Raw genomic sequence first — 23,245 nt, 5'->3', positions numbered from 1 at the left:
AAACAAACAAACATACTACAAATACTATGTGATATCCACTGCGCATACATGCATGCATCCCACATGATGTGATGATGCAAAGTTTCATTGTACGGGCCAGCAAAACACCTGTTGCTACCGGTCGGCAACCTAATGCTTGGCACACAAGGGGTCTCAGGTTTGAATCCCAACCAAAACAAACAACTTCTTTGTTTATCTTCTCTCTTTATTCCTTCCTTCTTTTCATTTGTCAGAGAATTAAGTTAACAGCCTCAACAGGCTTACGACCTCATGTATCCTTGTATTAAACCCTAAGCTAAATACAATTTTTTTTAAATGACAAAATATTTAAAAAAAACCAGCAGTTCACTATAAAGAAAAATGCAAAAATAATAAACAGCCTGATCAGATATGCATGTGTAATATGTTAGTGTACACTAAGATCTTTCTTTCCCTTTTTAAAACCATGTCTTGGTTTTTCTTTAACATACTTCCAATTTATTCAAACAAATTACCCACTGTGTAACGCAAATACCATTTCAATTTAAATCAGTTCATTGGGGTTTTGAAAGAAAATATTTCAGTCTTCCACATTTTTTCAAACCAAAAGTTCAAATTGATTATTGCAAAGGCTTTGTTGCTGTCCATTTCCTATCTTTCAGATATCTAGATGTCAAAGCTGTCCATTTACGCCCTCCCGGAACAGATCCGCAAATCACCCACTCTTGCTCAATTCAAATCGCAGCTAAAAACCCACCTGTACAGAATTGCTTTCCTTGTTTAACTTATGTCATGTTTTCCCCACATTATTTATTTTGCATTGTAGTGAGTACTCTTTTGATTGTTGCTTTTGTCATTTTGCTTGTTAGCGCATTGAGATGTTTTTTTTACGTTTATGCGCTTTATAAATGTGTTATAATAATAATAATAATAATAATTTACTGTCAAAGTAAAGTATATACACACTAAGAGAAGAAATGCTTTGAACTATTGGACACTGCATGTTATGTGATATTACAACTGTTTACATTCATTACTTATAGTCCAATGTATTTATCAACAGTAAGCCAATAAATTAAGGTACCAGTTATGTTCACCCCCTGTATATCCTAAACAAAGACAGATATGTCATAATAGGAATCAGCAGCCAATGGCTGCATCTTTTAGCTCGCATTTAAGACCGCATTTGTTGAAATTGTTCAAGAAAAAAAGACACAGCGATCCCAAAACCGCAAGGAAGGTACCAATTTAAAAGTTGCAGTTTGCTGCATTATATGCCCTATTGATTTGTACACAAAACGTTTGTGAACAAGAGAACTAGTGCTGCACTTCCATTGATTAGCACGTTTAAACTAGCGTCGTGCTTTCATTGATTAGAACACAAAAGTGCAACTTTTGATTTTATTTCTCCATTAGATTTTAGATCACCGTTTCTTTAATTCTCAACCAATTTCAACAAATAAGGTCTTAAATCAGAGCTATAAAGAGTACAGGTATTAATTCAATTTTGACATATCTGGCTTTATTTAGGATATACAGGGGTGAACATAACTGGTACCTTAATTCTTTGGCTTACTGTATATCTTGTCCAATGTAGTTATGGACATACTATAGAGCAAAGTAGGTCATCAACCAAGGGTGATCAGCGAATCCTTACTAGTCAGGGTGAGTAATGACTGCCCTAATGGAATGTGACCAGGGCTTTGTGATGACTACAACAAACAACTAATGAGGCAAGTGACACCTCAGTAATGAGCACCGTTTTATATGTACAATACAAGCAACATACAAGTCACATACATGCTTTCCCATCATTCACATGTTTTTGATATTCATCATTCTGATATTCTTAAAGCCACACTTTTGGTATCTATACAGCGCCTTTCACATGTGTACATGTACAAAAGCAGCGCTCAATGGACGATATTCATAACAGCTCCCCATTTCACCCCTGGGTAGAGAGAGGCAAGTAAGGTAAAGTGCCTTGCCCAAGAGCACAACACGATGGCACCGCCGGGGCTCGAACTCGTAATCCACCGACTACAAGGCAGAGCCCATACCGGTGCATCAAGAGACTTGGGGATGATTTGACGTGACCTGCAGGTCCTGCACTTGAAATGAGTCTGGTATTTATTCCTAGCTATTATGTGAAATGAGACACATGTAGCAGCTGACAAGTGCATCCTTTTGATATGGATGTACACATATGAGAACATTCATCTAGCCAATTATTTTCACAGATTGTTATCCATTAGAAATATGGTAACGTATAGATCTGTGAACAATATTGGCGACATAGTCTGAAAGACCTGTTGGAAAAATTTAATAATCTGTGTTGTGATGATTTATACTTTATAATTAGGGCATGATACCAGCTAAGAAAAGTACCTATAATCCATTATATGCACGCATGTTTAGAGAGCAGGGACACATTATACAGAACACACCTTGGCTGGCGACATGGAGGAAAACAATGGACATGCATAATCAGCTTTATTGTTTTACTAGGTGGTTACCCGTATTTCGCGGTTCTCGGCTGGCATGGTTATTGGCTTTTGCCGATCTCAAAATTGGGGTCCTTTGACAAACGTGCGACCCCTAGTCTCTGAGAAAAGAGGCAGACAGACAGACAGATTCCGGTGAATTATAGTAACCTTTTTTGACCTATGACCTCTAAACCGTAGGTCTGACGAAAAGGTCACCGTGGAAACTTTTATTTGTTAGTGCAAGGTCCACCCACCCACCAAGTTTGAGCTTCATAGGGGCAATTTGAAATTGTTACCTTTTTGACCTATGACCTCTTCACCGTAGGTCTGACGAAAAGGTCACCGTGGAAACTTTTGTTTGTTAGTCCAAGGTCCACCCACCCACCAAGTTTGAGCTTCATAGGGGCAATTTGAAGTTTTTACCTTTTGACCTATGACCTCTTAACCGTGGGTCTGACGAAAAGGTCACCGTGGAAACTTTTATTTGTTATTCCAAGGTCCACCCACCCACCAAGTTTGAGCTCCATAGGGGCAATTTGAAATTTTTACCTTTCTTGACCTATGACCTCTTCACCGTGGGTCTGACTTAAAAGGTCACTGTGGAAACTTTTATTTATTTGTCCAAGGTCCACCCACCCACCAAGTTTGAGCTCCATAGGGGCAATTTGAAGTTTTTACCTTTCTTGACCTATGACCTCTTAACCGTAAGTCTGATGAAAAGGTCACCGTGGAAACTTTTATTTGTTTGTCCAAGGTCCACCCACCCACCAAGTTTGACCTCTATAGGGGCAATTTGAAATTGTTACCTTTCTTGACCTTTGACCTCTTAACCGTAAGTCTGATGAAAAGGTCACCGTGGAAACTTTTATTTGTTTGTCCAAGGTCCACCCACCCACCAAGTTTGACCTCTATAGGGGCAATTTGAAATTGTTACCTTTCTTGACCTTTGACCTCTTAACCGTAAGTCTGATGAAAAGGTCACCGTGGAAACTTTTATTTGTTTGTCCAAGGTCCAACCACCCACCAAGTTTGACCTCTATAGGGGCAATTTGAAATTTTTACCTTTCTTGACCTTTGACCTCTTAACCGTAGTTCTGATGAAAAGGTCACCGTAGAAACTTTTGTTTGAGAGTCCAAGGTCAACACATTGGCATGTCTAGATTTGCCATTTAAAGTGTTTGAAATTAGACTTCAATTGAACTTGACCCCGGCCTTGACCTTTGACCTTAAAAAATATAAACTCGTTCTTCCTCATACCAAGCTGCACCCACCCACCAAGTTTGAGGAACGTGCGATCCCTAGCCTCTGAGAAAATAGGCGGTCAGACAGACAGAGTCACAGACAGAGTCACAGACAGACTACCAGTATTATTATATAGATACTTTCTAGGCATGTTACAACCTCTAGTCTCACACATTTTAAAAAGCAACTCCTAAGTATAAGTTATATTTTATGAAAGTTATTTCTTTCTGACGAAACAAGTCTGAATACGACTTGAAACTATGGGCGACACATATTTGGCATTTTGAACACTTTATCGGAGAATGTGCCTGCTATCTTTTTTATACTATTCATCAGTGGGGCAAAACCAAGTGGGTTGCCCTAACCTAGACGATAAAATTTCAGCATCTGTTAATCATGATCTGGGTGTGAAAAGGAAAAACTTTGCATTTTAAGGATGAACTTTGAAAAAAAAAAATTTATATATGCTCATTTGTGTACAAACAATGAACATGGATTCATATAATCTTGAGCCACCTATACAACAATTCATCACAGAGTTAGCTTATAATAAAAATTTTAGGTCTCTCAACTAACGGGTAATTTTTTTTTTTGAAAATTGAAAAAAAAAAAGAAGTTATAGGCCTTAAATTACTTGTTAAATTCAAGGTTGGAAACTGGAGAAATACTACTACAAAAAAAAGTTGGATTACTTTTGCTTCTATTGAAAAGGCAGGGACACATTGAATTAGTATGCATTGCTAGCTGTTCAATAGAAGCAAAAGTAATTAAAAAGTAGCATTAGCATTTTTTTAAATATTTTTTAAATAGCAGTATTTCTCTGCTTTCCAACCTCGAATAACAAGTAATTTAAGGCCTATAACTTTTTTCTTCTTCAAATTTGTAACAAAAAAATGTGTTTTTCGGGTTCTTTGACCCATGAATTTTCACCCGGGTAGGCCAAAAACGGACGGGAACCTGGGAATTGGTGAGAGCCTTGAAAATTTTGTTGGAATGCTGCAATGCATGCTGGGAGTAGTTTTTATCTATGATCAGGGTGTGTGTCTTTAATGAAGCACAGAGCAGTTATGGACCCTTTGTGATGCCAAACACCATATCCTGTGAGTTCAATGTCTGTCATTTCAATTTGTTATGATGCAGGTGTTACCGCGATAATTAGCTGTGATTTGTGCGTAAAATATATAGCCACTTTCAAGGAAAATTAAATATCGGAGGCTATACATCGGCTATCTGGGGACATGCTGAACATAAAATATAACACCCACAGAGGCTGCATCGGCTATCTGGGGACTTGCTGAACATGTATGCATCAGATATATCAAAAATGTAACACCCACTTCTCAACAACCACCAATAAAATGAGTGCTATGTGCTTGTACATTAAAATGTTGTATTTGATATTGCACAGAAAGGATTCGAGTAACTCATGTAGTATGGTTTAGACTGGGACAAATATGTTGTATTCAGGTTTAGACCTGTTTGGCTGCAGAGCTGGAGAAAATATGAATTTGCTAGGAATATAAATTGTTAACTCAAAATTTTCCTACAAGAAGAAGACAAGATTTTTTTTCAAATCAATTTGTTATGTATTTCTTGATTTTTAAACCTTAAATTTCCCTTCAAACAATAATTTCACAGGAATGAGGTTCCCAAATTCCCCACTTTTACCAACCATGTTCCTTTCCCAAATCATTATTAGACATTAACACATCATCATCTATTATTTTCCCACCAAACTTTGATTGCTATCTTACCCCAAGTCCAAGTCCTGGTCCAGGAGTTTTCTTTCCAGTTTCTTTCTTATCAGCTCCTCCTTTCTTTTCCTTCTTGTCTTTCTTTTTCTTGCCTTCTTTCTTCCCTGTGTTTCCTCCTCCACCTAAAACGTAGAAGAGTAAATAACATTGTTTATCAAACTGACCTTGGTATATGTATCATTTGCGATTAGGTACCGGTATCTGTAGTATGAATCAAAGCACACAAAGCTGCACTCCTACCAGAGATGCTTCACATCATGGGGAATACCAAATGTGTACCAAAGTAGCTTTTAGCAGGAAAAGACCATCAAACATATTATTTGACTATTCCAGATGAACTTTGAGAACTCCAGTTGGAATTGAGAGCAAGCCTATAAATGTGTTTTAGCATAGATTCCAGCTGGAAGGTATGGACTATCATGGAAGACAAACATTTTGTGAAATTCTCAGTCCTGCTTAAATTTATGAAAAAACACCAAAGAAAAGTTACTAGAAATACTGAAATTCAGGCAGGTAAATCTTTCAATGTTATCAATTCTGGCTGTGTCTTCCATACAGGTGGCTGACATGTGAATTCCGGATGTCCATTTCACCCCTAATTCCGGCTGACAATATGTCTTCTATAGCAGGGGTGCAGAATTTATCAGCGGGGTGTGGAATTTACCTGGAATAGCCTAATACATGATTCAAATTTGCGCTCAACCCACCCTCCCTCCCCATGTGGTAATTGGCAGCCTATCAGCCTCATTCACTATCATATTAACATGTCATTGAATGACAAACCTTTGCCAGCCATCTTGAGTTTGTCCCTCTCTTCATCCACCATGTTACGGTAGTACTCATCACATGGATGGTCCCAGGTACTGTCACCAGACGTGAAATTGAAATAATAGATGTCTCCTCCTGCTGTGTCTTGACTGCAAACAATTAAAATATTAGAAAGGTTTTTAACACAAGTCTCCACATACATAAATGACAGCCAGTGAAAAAATTTCACTGACCATCCAGGATTTGAACCGGGGACCTTCGGATCACCGGACCGATGCTCTACCAACTGAGCTAATGAGTGAGATGGAGAAGAGCTGTGATGTTATTATCTATAGGCCTTCAGTTCAATATCCGCCCTCTATCATCTTCTCATCCAAGAATCGATTTTGGAAAGCTGACTTTTGTGATACATCGCTTGCTGCTTTTGCATTTATATTTTATCACAGCGATAGCGATTGGAGACGACAATTAAAATATTCTAAATGCCACAAAACACATTTTTAGAACATCCATTGTTGTCAATAATTATTGCCTTGAATTAATTCATCACCGAAAGTTGATATCGAGAAAAGTAAATTAATTAGCAAAATACTAGATCCAGTTGGTTGGAAATGATTGGTTGATGCATTCACGTGTCAAGCATCATCGCTCAGAAGTTGAGATTTCGTCAACTTGCAAAAGCGACGTCGTTTTTGCCTCAGCGATTTGTATTGATTAATTGGCTTGATGCTCTGAAAATGGAAGTAAACACTGAGCATGTGTGAAAATCGTCTTTGCAGTATTAATTCAGCTTAAATTCTACCGTAGTTACCATGGTTTCCAGTCAGCTGGTAGTGGTGCACTGATACCCTCTCTTGCAATCCACATAAGCTCAGGCTCTGTGTCTGGGTTGATGCCAATAACTTGGGCATACTCACGGATCTCTGATAACAAAACACAATAAACATCACCACATTATTCATTATATTTACCAAAACATACATATTTATACTATACTATACTTTTGTTTCATACAGATTTAAAGTAACCTGTATAATCTTTCAATCATTAACTTTGCCCAATTTGGGGCAATAGTCAATGTCATACCTTTTCCAAACACTTCAAGCTATCTTCAACAACATTAGTATTAGTAAGAGCCCTCATCAGGGAAAATTTTTTCAACCTATTATGTCGCCAACCAGTAGGCCTATGTGATATCTCCCAAGAAAGTATTTTCTTTTTTTCCCTTTCTTAATTTTTTTTTTCTTTACAATCATTTCTTTTTCTTGTATTTTCTTTGAACATTTCCTCAATGACACTCTTCATACATGTACCCTTACCCTACAACATAGTTCAGGCTGTTGCCATATCACCACAGGTCAACCGTTCCAACGACTGACCCTTTCTAGTGTAGTTTAAGCATTCTCATTCACAGGCTTAAGTACAAGCTCCGATTTTTGTAAGTAAGTGAAAAGTATCAGGTCCTCTATTCTAGCCTTTTTTTTTAATCATGACAAAATTGTTTGTTTTTGAATGTTGCATAAAGTGGTTGGTTCAGAAAGTTCATTTGCAAGTATTTTTCTATTCCAATTTGAAACATCATCAGCCAGCTTATCCCTTTCATACAATTTGACACATTTATTGTTATTGTCATTTTATTATTTTTCTATCTTTTCTTGGCAAGCTACTTTATACCTGTACTAGATGGTTCTCGGGAGTAATAATCAGGTCTGCCTTTCTTTTTATTTTCACTCTGACAACTGACCACAAATGATCATTGCCTCTTTGAATGACACTGACATTTCAGTATCAATCTGCTTTTCAAATATGACCTGCTAACGTGACCACGAAATGATGTAATGTCACAAGTTGGCAGTTTTGAGATGTCCTGGCTACTGTGTTGTTGTTCTTTGTTTCACTCACACCAGTTCAAGCCAATGTTATGTCTATATGTGCCCATCCACCACAAACTGGTCGTAAAAGTCGGCATTATCCATTTTGAGATACAATCAAAAACAGTATTGGATTTCTATGTAAAATATATTAGGAATTTGACCTTTGATACACCATAACTTCACTTCCAGATGTCCGATGAAGCTGGTTGAGGTGTCATTTTAAAACTGAAAGAGCATTCTTTCCCAATCTGCAATAAACAGATAATGACCAAGAGCCGACTTTACTACCACTTTGTGGTGGATGGTCACATATATGTCCTTTGTGAATGGGGACACAATGGGCTATTCACAAAGGACATACTACTGGCTTGTAAAAGTGCACAGCAAACAAAGCACATCAACTCAGCAGTCAGGATGTCTCGAAACTACCAACTTGCGACTTTACACTCATTTCATGGTAGTAGGTCACAAGTGTACCTTTTAAGAAAGATAAATAAAAGAAAAAAAAAAAGCAAGTAAACAGACAAACCAAATTAAAAATAAAATGCATCAATTCGCCATAGAAGTGATGATGTATCAGGATAACTACCATAGCAATAGATGAATACAATTTTTGAATAGATCGCCCTGCACTACACGTTCAAGCGGTACCTATGCATTGAACCATAGATGTCAAAGAAATGCTAATCACTCTGTAAGATTAGTATCTTTGAAAAGAGCGGTATTGGACTATTCCATTTAAAATCTACCCCTGTGGAAAATTTTGGAAATATCTTCCACTGGGGAGAATGAATTTCAAATGGAATGAACACATTAGGCAGCTCCATTTTAATACAATACACCCTCTGAGATTCAATCCAAATCTTCCACAGAGAGGAGGGCGAGTTTCAAATGGAGGCGCTGCCGAATATATTCATTCCATTTGAAATTCATACGCCTCTGTGGAAGATATTTCCAAAATCTTCCACAGGGGGAGTTTGCATTTTAAATGAAATAGCCCATTATATTCAATCTCTGATTGCAGGCATACACAGGTGATGAGAATAACCTGCTTGTAGCGCAGCGCGATCTATTCAAAAATTGTATTGCTATGGTAGTCGATCTGATTATTACATCACTTCGACAGCGAATAGAACTCATCAATCTGAACTGTACCTTCTTCTGTTGCAGCATAATTCTCATCATAATCCTCCTCTAGGATCAGTTGGTCTCCCATCAACATTTTGGCTGTTTCTCAGCTTTTCTCTGTATGTTGGTGAGTTATTATCAAATCAAATATCTAGAATTATTTGGGATTACCATTCTGACAGCCTACAGGTCCTATCCTATCTGGTACCTGAAAAAGAGAACAAAAAAGGAGGGAATGTATCACTCAATCTGGTCATTAATTCGGTCAATTCACAATATAATGCCCCTCCAGCGTTAGCTGGGGGAGAAGGTCGTATGTCATGAACTGGGTACAAAAAATATTACCGTACACACTGAAAAATGACATAAACGTCACCAATATGTACTGAAGTAAGCATTACTTTTGAATCATGCTTAACTTGTTTGTATATACACCCTTTCCTGTTTAATTTCACATACCCAGTACTGAATTCCCTACATTTTTCGGCTCAAATGCAACAGATTTGATCTTACAAATGTAGGTGACAAACAACTTCTACTGGTCATTAAATTTGATAATAAATGCTTACTTCTTTATCTTAAATATTTGAAATACCAAACTGTAATTAAAAGGAGATATTTATGAAATTCCTTTTAAATTAAAATCAAGTTAATCCAAGCTTCTACCTTGTTTTGTGGGATATGTGCGAGCGCAGAATGGCCGGACATTGCCAAAAAGTGGTCAAAATTTGTATCTAATTAACATGCAATTAACTAATTAATTAATTGCATTAATGCACATTATGTTTGCATCACAATTTAGATCTTATCATTCAGTGAAGTGCATGTGAAATCAGAGCCTACAGGTGTTTCACTTCTCTACTTAAATGTAAATTTATAGGCGACTCATTTTAGCCCTGTTTGTGTGTAATGTCTATGGAATCCCCCACCGCCGACTCCTCCGTTATCTAATTGAAGACGTTTTACTATAACTCTCACAATACTAGTCCAAATGGGCTGGAAATGTTTTTATTTTGTAGAGTGCTCAGACTTCTAGCAATAAATTGATACCAAATACTTTGAACACAGTCAAGCATGGTACTTTAAGAATAAACTAGAATGGAACTTGAAAAAAAGTTGAATTGTAATGGCTCCCCCATCTGAGACGAATATAGACAGTCCCCCATGGCGTACCCAGTTCATGGCATACGACCAGAAGTCAAAATACTCAGTGCACTGCATAATGGGAAAATGTCGAAATAGTTTGAGTTTTTTTGTTTTTGTGCCTTAAAAATGAGCGCTCTTAACTGAGTGGATATGTGCCTTGTCACTATATTTTGTAGGCCTGCAAATTATACGCTATTCAAATTCTAAAATCACATAATTTGTATCTTACATCATAAAATTAATATAGAATATCCTTGAGCCCAGAGTCTATTCTTGAGTGAATCCACCTGTCCTCCAACTACTATGCATGGTCGATTGGTCATCGTCGTCAGGTTATCTTGCAGGAATAAGCAATGTTGCGACAGAGGGACAGAGGGACTCAATGTTAATTTGTTAACCAGGGACCCTCTAACATTGTACATTACCGGTACACTATTCGTAAACTCAAGTAACTGTTCATATACATGCCCAATACTATCAGCATAACCTTATGAAGGGTCCCTAAATTCCTACATGTACTTACATTTTAAGGTACCGGTACCGTTCGTAAGTAAGTTAAATGAAGTGGAACTTACCACTTGTCGTAAGTTACTACGAAGCTTTGCAAAGTTTAGTAAAATGGGCCCCAGATCCCTTATAATTAAATCCACATAAAGTCTCGTATGGTGTATTGCAGTCTAATAATCTGTCAATACCAACTAAAAACCAAAAAGAAGGGATAGACTGATTGGACCTCAATGTTGTCGGATGCCTGGCTATGGATTTATGAGACTAAACACATGTACGGTAACAAATTGATTCTTTTAAGAATTCAGAATTTATTCACAGTAGGCTTACGTACCCCGGTACGTACTTATTTGTTGTTTTTTTTAGGATCAGTGATGCAGATCATACAATTTTATAGTCAATGATAGTCAACAATCATTTTAATACGACAAATTTGAGTTATGGCTAATTAATAGGCCCCTATATTAAAAAAAAAAAAAAGCTTACTGAACTTAAGGTGGTAGGCCTACTACACGGTACACCCCTTGATAAATTTGTGACTATTTTTGCATTTTTCTCAAAAACTAATAAGACACCAGCAGCGTGTATACTGATATTGGACTCTGTCATGTTTGACATTTGCTTAAAAAGTTACCTTTTTCAGAGTCTTCATTGAGCAGCGGCGTAGCTTGCGACACCATCACGGCGCTCACGCTGAATGAAGACGCCGTGATGGTGTCGCAAGCTACGTCGCTGCTCAATGAAGACTCTGAAAAAGGTAACTTTTTAAGCAAATAATAAGACACTGGTAACAAAAGTTCTGTATATTATAGGGGCAAGGAATCAAGTTGTTACATTGGAATTTCAGTGACTCAAGACAAGTACGGTAGTTATTGATTTATTGATCAAATATTGGGATTCCCTCATTTTTGACTCTAACTCCACAACTGTTGTCTGTGCTGAAATAAAATTTACAGTGCAGTAGTTGTAGTCCTTGCCCCTATAATATACATATCTTACTTGTCACCAATGCGCTATCATTTTTGAGAAAAATGCAAAAATAGGCACAAAATTGGCCAGGGGTGTAGTAGGGCCTACCCCCTTAAAGGATGATTTGATTTAAATAAAGTACATTAGGGGAGATTGGGGTTAGTTGGAACGCGGGGTAAGTTGAAACATTGTATTTTTTTCTGACACAAAAAATTAATTTGGTAAAATACTGGCACCTAGTAATAGGTATTAGTAAGGGTCATCCACCAAATTAGCAACAGCACTGATGCCCCACCAGTGTTGGCTTGGGAAAGGAATATCTGTTTTTTGACTTACTGACTAATTTGTATACCCCTCAGAAAAGATGCGTTATCTCCATGTTGTTTGAAGATTCAGGGGATTATTTTTTGAGTATCATAAGCACTAGTAGTAAGTCCCAGAATAATGTTAAATAAAAGTTTTATTGTATTTCTTATTTTGTGTAATGAACTTTGAAATGTAAAAATAGGCATCGGGGTTAGTTGAAACTTTTGAGGTGGGGTTAGTTGACACGTGAAATCACATAGAAAAATATGGTTAAAAATTTGACTTTTTAAAAATTTGTAACATGTTTACCATTTCTTCAATATTGCATTAATATGGTTAAAAAGCAATAATACAAGCAAAAAGTGCACACAGAAAGTACATTTTATAATGTTTTAGGCTTCTCATATTTTGGTCCATGGTGACACTCGTCACCTTGTGTCCAAAGTATTGACCCGCACTCCCACATATTTATTTATTCATTTTTTCACACTGATTGTATGTTAAAGAGTGCCTTCAAGGGAAGTATAACCCTAACAACACAATAATAATTATTTTGAAATTTTTACAAGCCATGTTTCAACTAACCCCACCCTATGTTTCAACAAGTTCTACCCCAGGGGTGGGGTTAGTTGAAACACTTTTTTTCAAATTTTCAAACTGGATTATATGAATAATCACAAGCAGGTCCAATAAAGTTCAAGGCTGTATTTGTAGCATGTATGTATATGTTTATGGGCTATTTCATTATAAATGACACGTTCACAAAAATGGCTTTTATCATATCTGGTTGATATAATTAGGGTGATAATGCAGTGTTATTAACTTAATTCTAAGTATGCCACAAACTACAAGCTACATGAGCATTTTTACAGAATTCTGTCTATTTTTTGTATTAAAAAATTGCCAAAAGGTACATTTTTAACCCAATTTTGGAGTCCCATTTCATTTTGCCCATGTATTCTGAATTAATTCTTTGAAAAATTAGGTACATTCTATGGCAATGTGCTTGTTGCAATGAAAATATGATATGTGTGGAACATCATGCAAGTTGAATGGTGAAAATTGGTGCAAAATGTTAAAATTCAGAGATTCTTGCAAAATTGGCATTTTGCGTTAAATAAAAAATGAGTGTCCTCTCCAATTCATGCCTCCATTTTTGTTAACATTAAAGAGGAAATATAAACCCTTACCCTACCTGTATAATCTGTGTTATATTACCAATTGATGGGACAGGGCACTGATTGAGGAATTCATTTATTTTACATACAGTAGACCACTTGTTCTTGATACCACAGTTCCGCGTTAAAAATTTGTCCTCTCCAGAACTGAAGTTAATTACTAATTGTTGAAATAAGAAGGATTATATCATAGAATGTGAAATTTGTAGAGGAAGAGTGGTCTTCCTTCTACCAAGGTGGCACATGATTTGGTATTTGTTGCATTTTGCAAGCCTGTATCCACGATTCTGTTTGCAATTTAACAAATGTCCTCTCCAGCACAATTATGTCATTTCCATGAATTGGTAAACAAACTAAAAATAAAAATTTCAAAGAGCCAAACCCACAAGAAATTTTTGCATTTTATTGCAAATTATGCTTACAAACCACTTTAGTGTTCAAATTATTGTCCAGTTGTTGAGAACACATATGATATTATTCTGCATTGAACTTCGGTTAGCTAAAAATTGCAATATTCCTAATTTAACCAGAATATTAACCCTGTTTGTAGTGGATTTTAAATGCTGGGGATCTTTTATGCAATAATATTGATGCAATAATATTGATGCAGCTATTTCTAAAGTTAAAGTATGCTTTATTATGTGTTAAAAAATGTGTCCTATCCAGAACAAATGACACAGGAGGGGACTTTTATTTTAGGTTTTCCATGACTAGTACAACAGATTGACGCAGAATACTCACTTATGCATCAGTGTAGCTATTGGGCAGGACAAAATGACTATTTCATGAATTTTCATGTGAAGATAAAGTTTATCCTTAAAATATGTAGTAATTTTGCACCATTTATCTGGATTAGTATCAATTTACTAATTGTTTTATATTGAAACTGGCATATTTAAGACACTGAAGTGTAAAGGAACATACAACAATTATTACAGACTAAATATGAATAAGTATGAACCCAATGTTGGTTACATATACTCTTTCAAAGTTGTGTATTAAATTGTTTAAAAAATGTCCCCTCCAGACGGCAGCTATGTTTTACACAGCAAAAATTCAATTTAATTTTTTAATGGTTCCTGAGGGTTTGACGCTCTAATATTTTGAGAATTATTGACACACCATCTGAACTTTGAAATGATAATGAATTTGCATGAAATAAATGAGTTTGAATTTTGACCCCTTTTGGGACTCAATGTTGTCATTTATAATGAAATAGCCCTTAAATACTGATATGGTTAGTGTTTCTTGAAAGTAATCTGTTTGCGTTAAAAAGACGATTTTGTGAAAAATGTTTCAACTAACCCCAATCTCCCCTACAACTTGCGCATGATTTAGTCAATAATCAGGCCCGATTCAGGGCAGATTCAACAACAACAAAATGAATCATGTGAAATATGGTACCGGTAATGATAATGTATCTGTATACTGTATCTGGGTCTCCAGCAAAATGGTAGATCCGCATCCCGCTAGATAGAAAAAATATTAAATTTGTGTACATCATGGAACATTCAACTACGCTTGTTACTCCGCGACTAATCATGCTAACTACACACGCGTACAACGCTCCCGGCCCCCCGACTCAACACAAAAGTTGACAACCATGAGAGTTACCAAATTGCGCGGAAAAGGGGTTACTTTTTACCAGTAGCAAGGACCGCGAAATTGGTAAAATAGGTGGTATTTATTTTGAACTGTCTGTGAAATTTGACAGTGAAATCAGCAAAATAGGGGTATTTAATTAATTTGCACTGTCCGCAAAATTTGGATAAAAGGGTACTTGAGAAAATCCAGAAATTTAATGTCAATATTTACAATCAAATTAAGTAATTTTTGGCCAAACTGGAACATGCGCGTTGCGTCCATGTAGTGTACTAAGCGTGTACGCAGTGTAAGGCGCGTGTATACTTTCTTTTGTACCGCGCTATATTCGCGAGTGTTTATCGCGGAGCCACTAGCATTCACAGTGTTCCAGTTTGGCCAAGAATTACTTAATTTGATTATAGTGTCATTGATAAGGGGTGTTTGAATTTTTAATCATTGAACAGGGTAGTCCGAGGTGCTCTGACGATAACACTCCGATCGCCAGGCAATCTACGTTATTAACGTCAGAGAAGGACTACGTCCAGATTGGGAGGGATAATTGACTGCAAACAAATTGCCCCATTTTCTTTTACTTACTTGCTATGGCTTATTCCACGGTCTCATGTAGTCTCCTCCATCATATGAATATTTAGAGCTACGTTTTAAAATCTCATTATGTCTAAATCCGTAGTATTTTAACGATAATCACAGGCACTAAATTGTTTGAATTGGTCGGTAAAATTTTTGCATTAGTACCATCACGCATGCGCAAGAGAAGAATGGACTTTCCCAAGGACATCCCTGGGCGATATCATATATACTTCGTTTCATTCACACTCAGGCATGCACAGTCACGTCACGTATAGCCACTCAAGTTTATCCTTTTAATCTTAATTTAAAATTGCTTTAGGATTTTAATATTAAGATAGGCCTATTCCCTTTTGTAATTATTATAATTATATTCTTTATAGGCCTATTATAATTATATTCTTTGTTGTTGTTTTTTTATGTGGGTTAAGTATTTTTGACTGTGATATTTTTGGTTTTTGGTTTTTTTTTTCCTGATTGGGCCTACTTAAAATAAAATTCGGTTTCGGTAACCCCCCGTCCCTCTTTTTGGTGCCATAAAAAAAAAAAATATGCCACTTTTGGAAAAAATAAATATTTTCAAGAGTCGTCCGTGTCGAAATTCTGACATGAATAGGCCTAAGCCTCTTTTCCCCCGGCCGACTTTCTGCCATTAAGGGATCTAAAATGAGCGTTTATTGCGTTTCGACAGTATTTTTTGTGGGACATGAGAGCACCTCAGACCTATCGAATTGCATTCTGAATACGAAGCATGTCTTTCTGATATCAAATATTTTTCATTTTTGAAAATCACAATATAATACAAATTTTATGACAAATTATAAAAATTTGATATTTTTCAAATTTTTGATATATAACAGTCCTCAAGTAAATTTTATAAATCTAATGACATATTCTTAAAGTGTATGTAGGGAGGAAAAGCCGACGGTCAATTGAAAATTTTGACCTTTCATATTGAAGATATGGATTTTTTTCCCAAAAAGACCTAATTTTTTTTGGTGTTTTGGGAAAAAAATCCATATCTTCAATACTGAAAAGGTCAAAATTTTCAATTGATCGTCGGCTTTTCATCCCACCTACATACACTTTAAGTATAAATCATCAGATTTGTAAAGTTTACTTCAAGTACTGCTAAATAAAAATAACAATTTTTAATGATTTGCCATAAAATGTATTAAATTGCGAATTTCAAAAAATCAAAATTATTTGATATCAGAATGACATTCTTCGTATTTAGAATGCAATTCGATATGTCTGATGTGCTCTAATGTCCCACAATAAATACTGTCCAAACGTTCATACCCCAGCCCTTAACTGATTAATAAAATATTTATCGCGATATAGGCCTTTGCACAAGTAGGCCCTATTTATGAAAACAGCGTGCAGCAGGACTCTTAATATTGAGTATGCCTACAACAAGTGAAAACCACTGAACTATTTTGTGTAAAAATTAAAGCGCCCCCCCAAAAAAAAACCATTAGCACAAATAGTCGCATATAAACCCGCCAAAAGCGGTATATAATGCTCATTAAATCGTTGTTGTTGTCGAACTAATCCTCCTAAAGCTCGTATTAAAAAGACAAGTAATAAAAAGTTAACTAAATGCTAAAAATGATGTAGGCCTGGCCGGAAAATTGTGTAGGCCTATCATTTTCTTGTCCTAGACACTCAACGATAAACCACTATCAAGTATGAATAATAGACTGTTAATTGTCCAAATAAATCAATTTATAAACGTTGAGGAAGTTGTTCATTTTGTCATTTTGTATAACAAAAATTAAAATAACTAACCTGGCAGATTTCAGGATCATATTCCAAGATTTATTTTCTCATGCCGCCGCCCAGGCCTGCATGTTATGCCGTCAAGAAAATCAACCCTAGGCCTACATTTTTCAACATGCAATATAATTCCAATGTGATAAATAGTGAACGTTGCATTGAAGATGAGGATGCTTGGACGATACAGATATTAAGCACATGTATGTTAAATGGGGGTGGGGTATGGGGATGTCCCAGTTTGTTTAACAAGGGCAATTATTATTTGGCCAAACAATTTTGGTCATCTGAGGTCAAATTAGTAAAAACTATCATATGGGCATGAAACTTGATAGGTGTAGAGTCAACATTTAGAGCCAAAATTTTGGAAGGTCATTTTGGGGTCACAAGAGGTCATCTGAGGTCAAATGAGTAAAAACTGTCATATGGGCATGAGACTTGGTTTGTACAGTCAACATTTAGAGCCAATTTTTTTGAAGGTCATTCCGGGGTCACCAGAGGTCATTGGAGGTCAAATTATTAAAAACTGTCATATGGGCATGAAACATGTTGGGTACAGTCAACATTTAGAGCCAATTTTTTGAAGGTCATTTCGGGGTCACCAGAGGTCATTGGAGGTCAAATTATTAAAAACTGTCATGTGGGCATGAAACTTGGTTAGTACAGTCAACATTTAGAGCCAAATTTTTTGAAGGTAATTTCGGGGTCAACAGAGGTCATCTGAGGTCAAATTAGTAAAAACTGTCATATGGGCATGAAACTTGGGTGTATACAGTCACCATTTAGAACCATATTTTAGTATGGTCATTTGGGGGTCACCAGGGCCATATGAGGTCAAATTAATAAAATGTTGTATTGGCATGAATTCTCTGTCGAGATTTGATCCGTAACTAAACAAATTTGTTTGATTTGCACTTATGGATTTCAGGTTCAAGTCATTAACTGTTTTGACTGCGTGATATCATCAAAATATGGGGTATAATTTGCACTGTCCGCGAAATTTTGATAAAAGGGGTACTTGGGAAAATGCGATATAAGTTTATGTCAATATTAAGTGTCATTGAAAAGGGGTGTTTGACATTCTTGTCATTGAAAACCACAAAAAAGTGGTTGTTTTTGGCAAAATTTTGTCCTCGATAATGCATGAACAGTTGGGGTAAATTTGATGAAAAATAAATTTTTGCCAGGCTTATTGATAATAATCGTATTCGTATGGTAGGCCTACTGCATATCATATGGGTTCCCTACATCTCTTCTCTTTCCCTCCTCTCCCTCTCTCTCTCTCTCTCTCTTCTCTCTTTTTTTCTTCACGCTCCCTCCTTGTTTTCTCTTTTTTTTTTTTTTTTAGGGGGCGGGGTACCAAATAGGCAATTTTGCCAAGGGCAATTCCCCCTGCCCGGGCACCGCACGCCACTGGTTCCCCCTCTCAACTTGGAGATAGCACTTTACCCATAATTTGTTTAATGTCATCTATGGTACATGTAGTGTACAAAATTGCCCCCACCCCGCCTTGGACAAAAATCCACTCTTTCAAAATCAGCACCCCCCCAAATGAAATCCTGCGTACGGGCCTGATGAGGAGATCTAACAAAATAACAAAATAAGGGCTGTGCAACAATTATGAGCCCTGGGGAGGTCTGAAAATCGTGGGGAAGGGGGAAAACAGTACGGAAGCGCTTTACTATGCTCCTGCTCGCTGCACTCGCAACATATATCTAAACCAAATGAGGTTTGCAAATTGGGATCCCAAAAATTTGGCATGTTCAAAGGGGGGAGCATAGATTTTTGGCTGCCCGAGGGGGGAAGCAATTTTGCAGGCCGAGATGGGGGGTATGGCGGCCGTTTGGAAATTTTACCGGGGGCTCATAATTATTGCACAGCCCCTAAAAGAGGCCTCCTCCTTCTTCCAAGCATAATTGTTTACACTAAAACGTATTATGGGCATTTATTTTGCGATAATAAATGATAAATAGAAAGCCACTCTTCAGGGGTTTTTTTATCGAAAACCCGGATGAGAAACTTGTTTTTTATTTTACTTGGTCTAATTTATTTAATCCAAAATAAATAAAGACATAAACATTAATAAATAACAGTTAATAAACCATAGTAATAAAAACACTGCTTCCTCATAAATAAATAGATTTATAAAATGGGAAAACAAAATTAAATAAGAAGAAAAGAAAATGCACAAATATTCACATAATTAAAAGTAAATACTTAGTATAGGCCTAAATAAAGATATGATGATGATAATATGATAATAATAATAATAGTAATAATAACAATAACAATAACAATAATAATAATAAAAATAATAATAATATAAAGAAAACAGTAAATATTTATACATGAATATATAAAATATGTGAATACCTATCCCAAGAAATAATTCATTTACATTACTACATTTGTATAACACTGCTATTTCAATTTAATCAGCTAAAAAAACCAAAAAAAACCAACATGTTCGATCTTTTTGTGATATCGCCCAACCCTAAACTCAAAACCAGGAAGTGACTTGACAAAATTGTTCGTACGTGACAGTGCAAGATATAACCGAGCTAATATTACTTTAATTTCTGCTTCTAAGAGGAATTACTTTCTTTAAAGGCCATGGATGACTTATAAAAAGTATATGAAATAACTACTGGAGCAAGGCAGGAGGTGAGCATGAGCTTTGAATAAATCGGTTCTTGACGTAAAGACCCGTGGCGCTGCCCCGGTTTGGGCCTATACCATAATACGTAGCGTTGTAGTAGGCCAGTGGGACAACGAAAACGCTACGTGAACGAGCTATGAACAGGGGTGTTTGAAATTCTGGTCATTGAAAACCACAAAAAATGGGTTGTTTTTGGCCAAATTTTGTCCTCGATTTTGCATGAAAAAGGGGGGTAAATATGATGAAAAATCATTGCAAAGGTGGCCTTTGAAAGATTTGGTAACTCTCATGGTTGTCAACTTTTGTGTTGAGTTGGGGGCCGGGACAACGCTACTCTACGCGTCCATATTAGTGAGGCTATCTGCGTACAACTGCTTACTACGCACAGCCACACAAAGAGTATGTTCCACAATCCACGGACCACGATGTACACAAATTTGATAATTTTTCTATAGAGTACAATAAATGAAGTGACCTCCTAGTACTAGTCCTAGATTTTTTTTAAATCCCGGACAGGAACCTTAACTTCCATCAACCTTATATCGTCTTTATTATGGCTATGAGGGTGTGTGCATAACATGATATTAAAGCTTACATACTTCATTCATTTGGTCAATTGCATGCTTGGTGTGGGAGGAGCGTGTGAGTCATACATAGAGCCTCCATCAAACATGTCATACCTGCCCTGTCACTGTCAGTCAGTCATGGATCATGACACTTTTGGCTAAGCATTCACTTCATCAGTCCATATGTTATTGTTGTTATCAATATACAATGTGAATTTTTATATCCAAACATAGCCCTGATTCCATGATTATTATCGTTTTGATTTAGGTATTTTTAAATTTCTCATCCGGTAAGCTTAAAATTCTGAGTGCCGGGTTTGCCTTGGCGTTGGATGAGCGATCCGATCGCGATCAACAGTCAGGCAAACGAACGAATAAATAAGTTATTGTCATCCACAACACGAACAAATTCCATAAAGAAACCACATATATTTCACAGTTACATTTACCTATCCATCAAGCTATAATACCGCAACATTTGGTAGCAGATTTCGAGCTCCGTTTGTTGACATTATTTTCATCATGTTTTGAACAGCGTCGTATAAATTCCTGCTGTTTTATCCTAACAGGTTAAACTATAGTAGAGTGGCGCCAATGTTTTGAAGCCAGCGAAACGGCAATCAGTTGGCTGGTTTCAAGTTATTATCAATGTCTTCATTGTCTTGTATAAATTGAAAGTAAAAAGATCGCAACGGACGCATAGCACTCCTTGTACAGGGCTCCAAATAAACCTGCACGCTTCTTCGAAAAAAGGCCCTATGAGCTCCTATGTCAGCTGATTGATAAACGCAAAATAACAAAACATCCTAAAAAAAACCCCTAAGAAAACACAAGAACATTGTAAAAAAACACAAAAATTCACAACATTCTCTAAAATAACGGAACATATCAGTAGGCCTAGATATAGGCCTAGGTAGGCCTATATTCGTCTCAGGATATACCGGTAGGCCTACTAGGATAACACTGAATTTCAGGAGATATTCTAAAATAACTTGGTTTTTTAAAGGATACTTTGCGTTATGGTGACATAAAAAAATGGTGCAACTTTTAGAACTTTTTTTGTCCCGTATAATAGGGCTATAGCACCCCGGAATCCCGGCCCGGAATAGCACCCTAAGGTTCTATGAAAAACCGTTAAAAGTCTATAAAGAACTTAGACATGGGAACTTTAGGCTATATTTCAAGTTACATGGATCCCTTTTTGGTTCTAAAAAAAATTAGACCAAGTAAAAAAAAATAACATGAACTATGTACACAGGCCTATCATTTTCAAATATCGGTGAGGGAGGCCTTATTATTTGTTATTATGTTGTTGTTTTTTTGCTTGAATAACACATCATAAAAGCTCATGAACGGGGAGGCTCCTTAATATTTCCCCAAAGCCCTACCCCTAACTTGAAGATATTGTTTGCAATGTGTTTATAAATGCTAATAACCAAGAACTTCTAAACATATGTCTTTTCATAATTATTGTAAAAACAATGTAAAAGAGCAAAAGAGAAAAAATCATAACAAAAATATTTGAAAATCTCCACTGAAAATCGGTGAGGGTTGGGACGATATATAACTTGGCCTTAAAGAACGCGGTTTTGCACACCCGAGCACCCTTTTTTAAATCCTAATAGGGAAAATGATCCATTTTCAAACTTTTTCAAACCAAATTGTGTACACAAATAGTGTAAAAAAGATCCACCAAATGGCTTCAATCGGACCTTCATTTTCAAATATTTTCCAATCCTGAGGGGCGCACATTCCCCCTCACACACCCCTACGCCGCGCAAGCGCTCCGGGATGGCCGCCTAGCAATGTAAGAGCTGTGGAGCTTCTAGCTGAAAAATGGGCCTCATTGATTGTTTTTTTTTGTCGAAACCTCAAGTGTTCCCTTCATTCAATCAGAATTTTTTTTATATCAAACGAAAGCTAACACTTCCTTCTATTCTAAAAACACTTTTCGTCACTAGGTCAACAGATAACGCAAATCAATGTTATAGCAAGGCGAATGTGGAAATTCTGTTGAAAACTACCTATACAAGCACATTTTTGACCAAAATGTAGGTTTTAAAAGTCAAAACCTCAAGTGTTTCTTCAAATTTTATGCTATTAAATGAAAAGGCACACTTATATTGTCCATACACAAGCGTCACTCCCGGGCGTCACTAGAATGAGCAATGGCCAAGTCTCTTTAAATTGCAAATCTTGTGCAAAAAGTTACTATTTTCGCCTGTTACCATGTCATACGGTTGTAAATTCAATGAACTATGACTTTGCTAAAGAGCGCTAACAAATTGATGGATGCGCAGAAGGTGTGACTATCGTGACATTAGTTAACCAAATGTGTACTTTCATGAAGCTATAAAAATCAATTAAAGGATTTACATTTAAAATGAAAACCTACCCTTCTAAATAACATTTTTCTTTTCTGATTAAAATTTTACAGAGGATTGTAATTTTATGAAATTGTAGACACCTGTGTGCATGTTATGCAATTTTGCATGATGCAGACTATATGCGTTGTTGCATTCTGGATTAACATTTTTTAAACAAAAAAAAATGTTAATTTGATATTAGTGAGCCAGGTGTGTACTTTCATCTTTTGTATCTAAAATAAAAAATAATGACAAGTCAATTAAACGGATTTACATTTTAAATCAAAACCTTCCCGTCTAATTAACTCTAAGCATTTTCTTTTCTGATTAAGATTTTACAGACATTGTAATTTAAAGCCACAATGTACA

The 23,245-nt window shown here is 36.3% G+C and overlaps 1 protein-coding gene across 1 annotated transcript in view; it reads right to left on the bottom strand.

The window, feature by feature from the left end:
* LOC140169548 (uncharacterized) overlaps positions 1-21,063 on the bottom strand; it is a 57,799-nt gene extending 36,736 nt beyond the window's left edge. The window contains 5 exon segments of the mRNA XM_072192810.1: positions 5,462-5,583; positions 6,245-6,378; positions 7,041-7,152; positions 9,259-9,439; positions 20,960-21,063. Of these exon segments, the coding sequence (XP_072048911.1) occupies positions 5,462-5,583; positions 6,245-6,378; positions 7,041-7,152; positions 9,259-9,325 (435 nt within the window). The 5' untranslated portion in view covers positions 9,326-9,439; positions 20,960-21,063.
* Positions 21,064-23,245: the final 2,182 nt, after the last annotated feature.

The sequence above is a fragment of the Amphiura filiformis genome, chromosome 14 (genome assembly GCF_039555335.1).
Source record: "Amphiura filiformis chromosome 14, Afil_fr2py, whole genome shotgun sequence".
In the NCBI taxonomy this organism is placed as follows: Eukaryota; Metazoa; Echinodermata; class Ophiuroidea; order Amphilepidida; family Amphiuridae; genus Amphiura; species Amphiura filiformis.
Note: the sequence above shows the minus strand (reverse complement) of the source record. Positions and strands in the feature narration are given on the sequence as shown.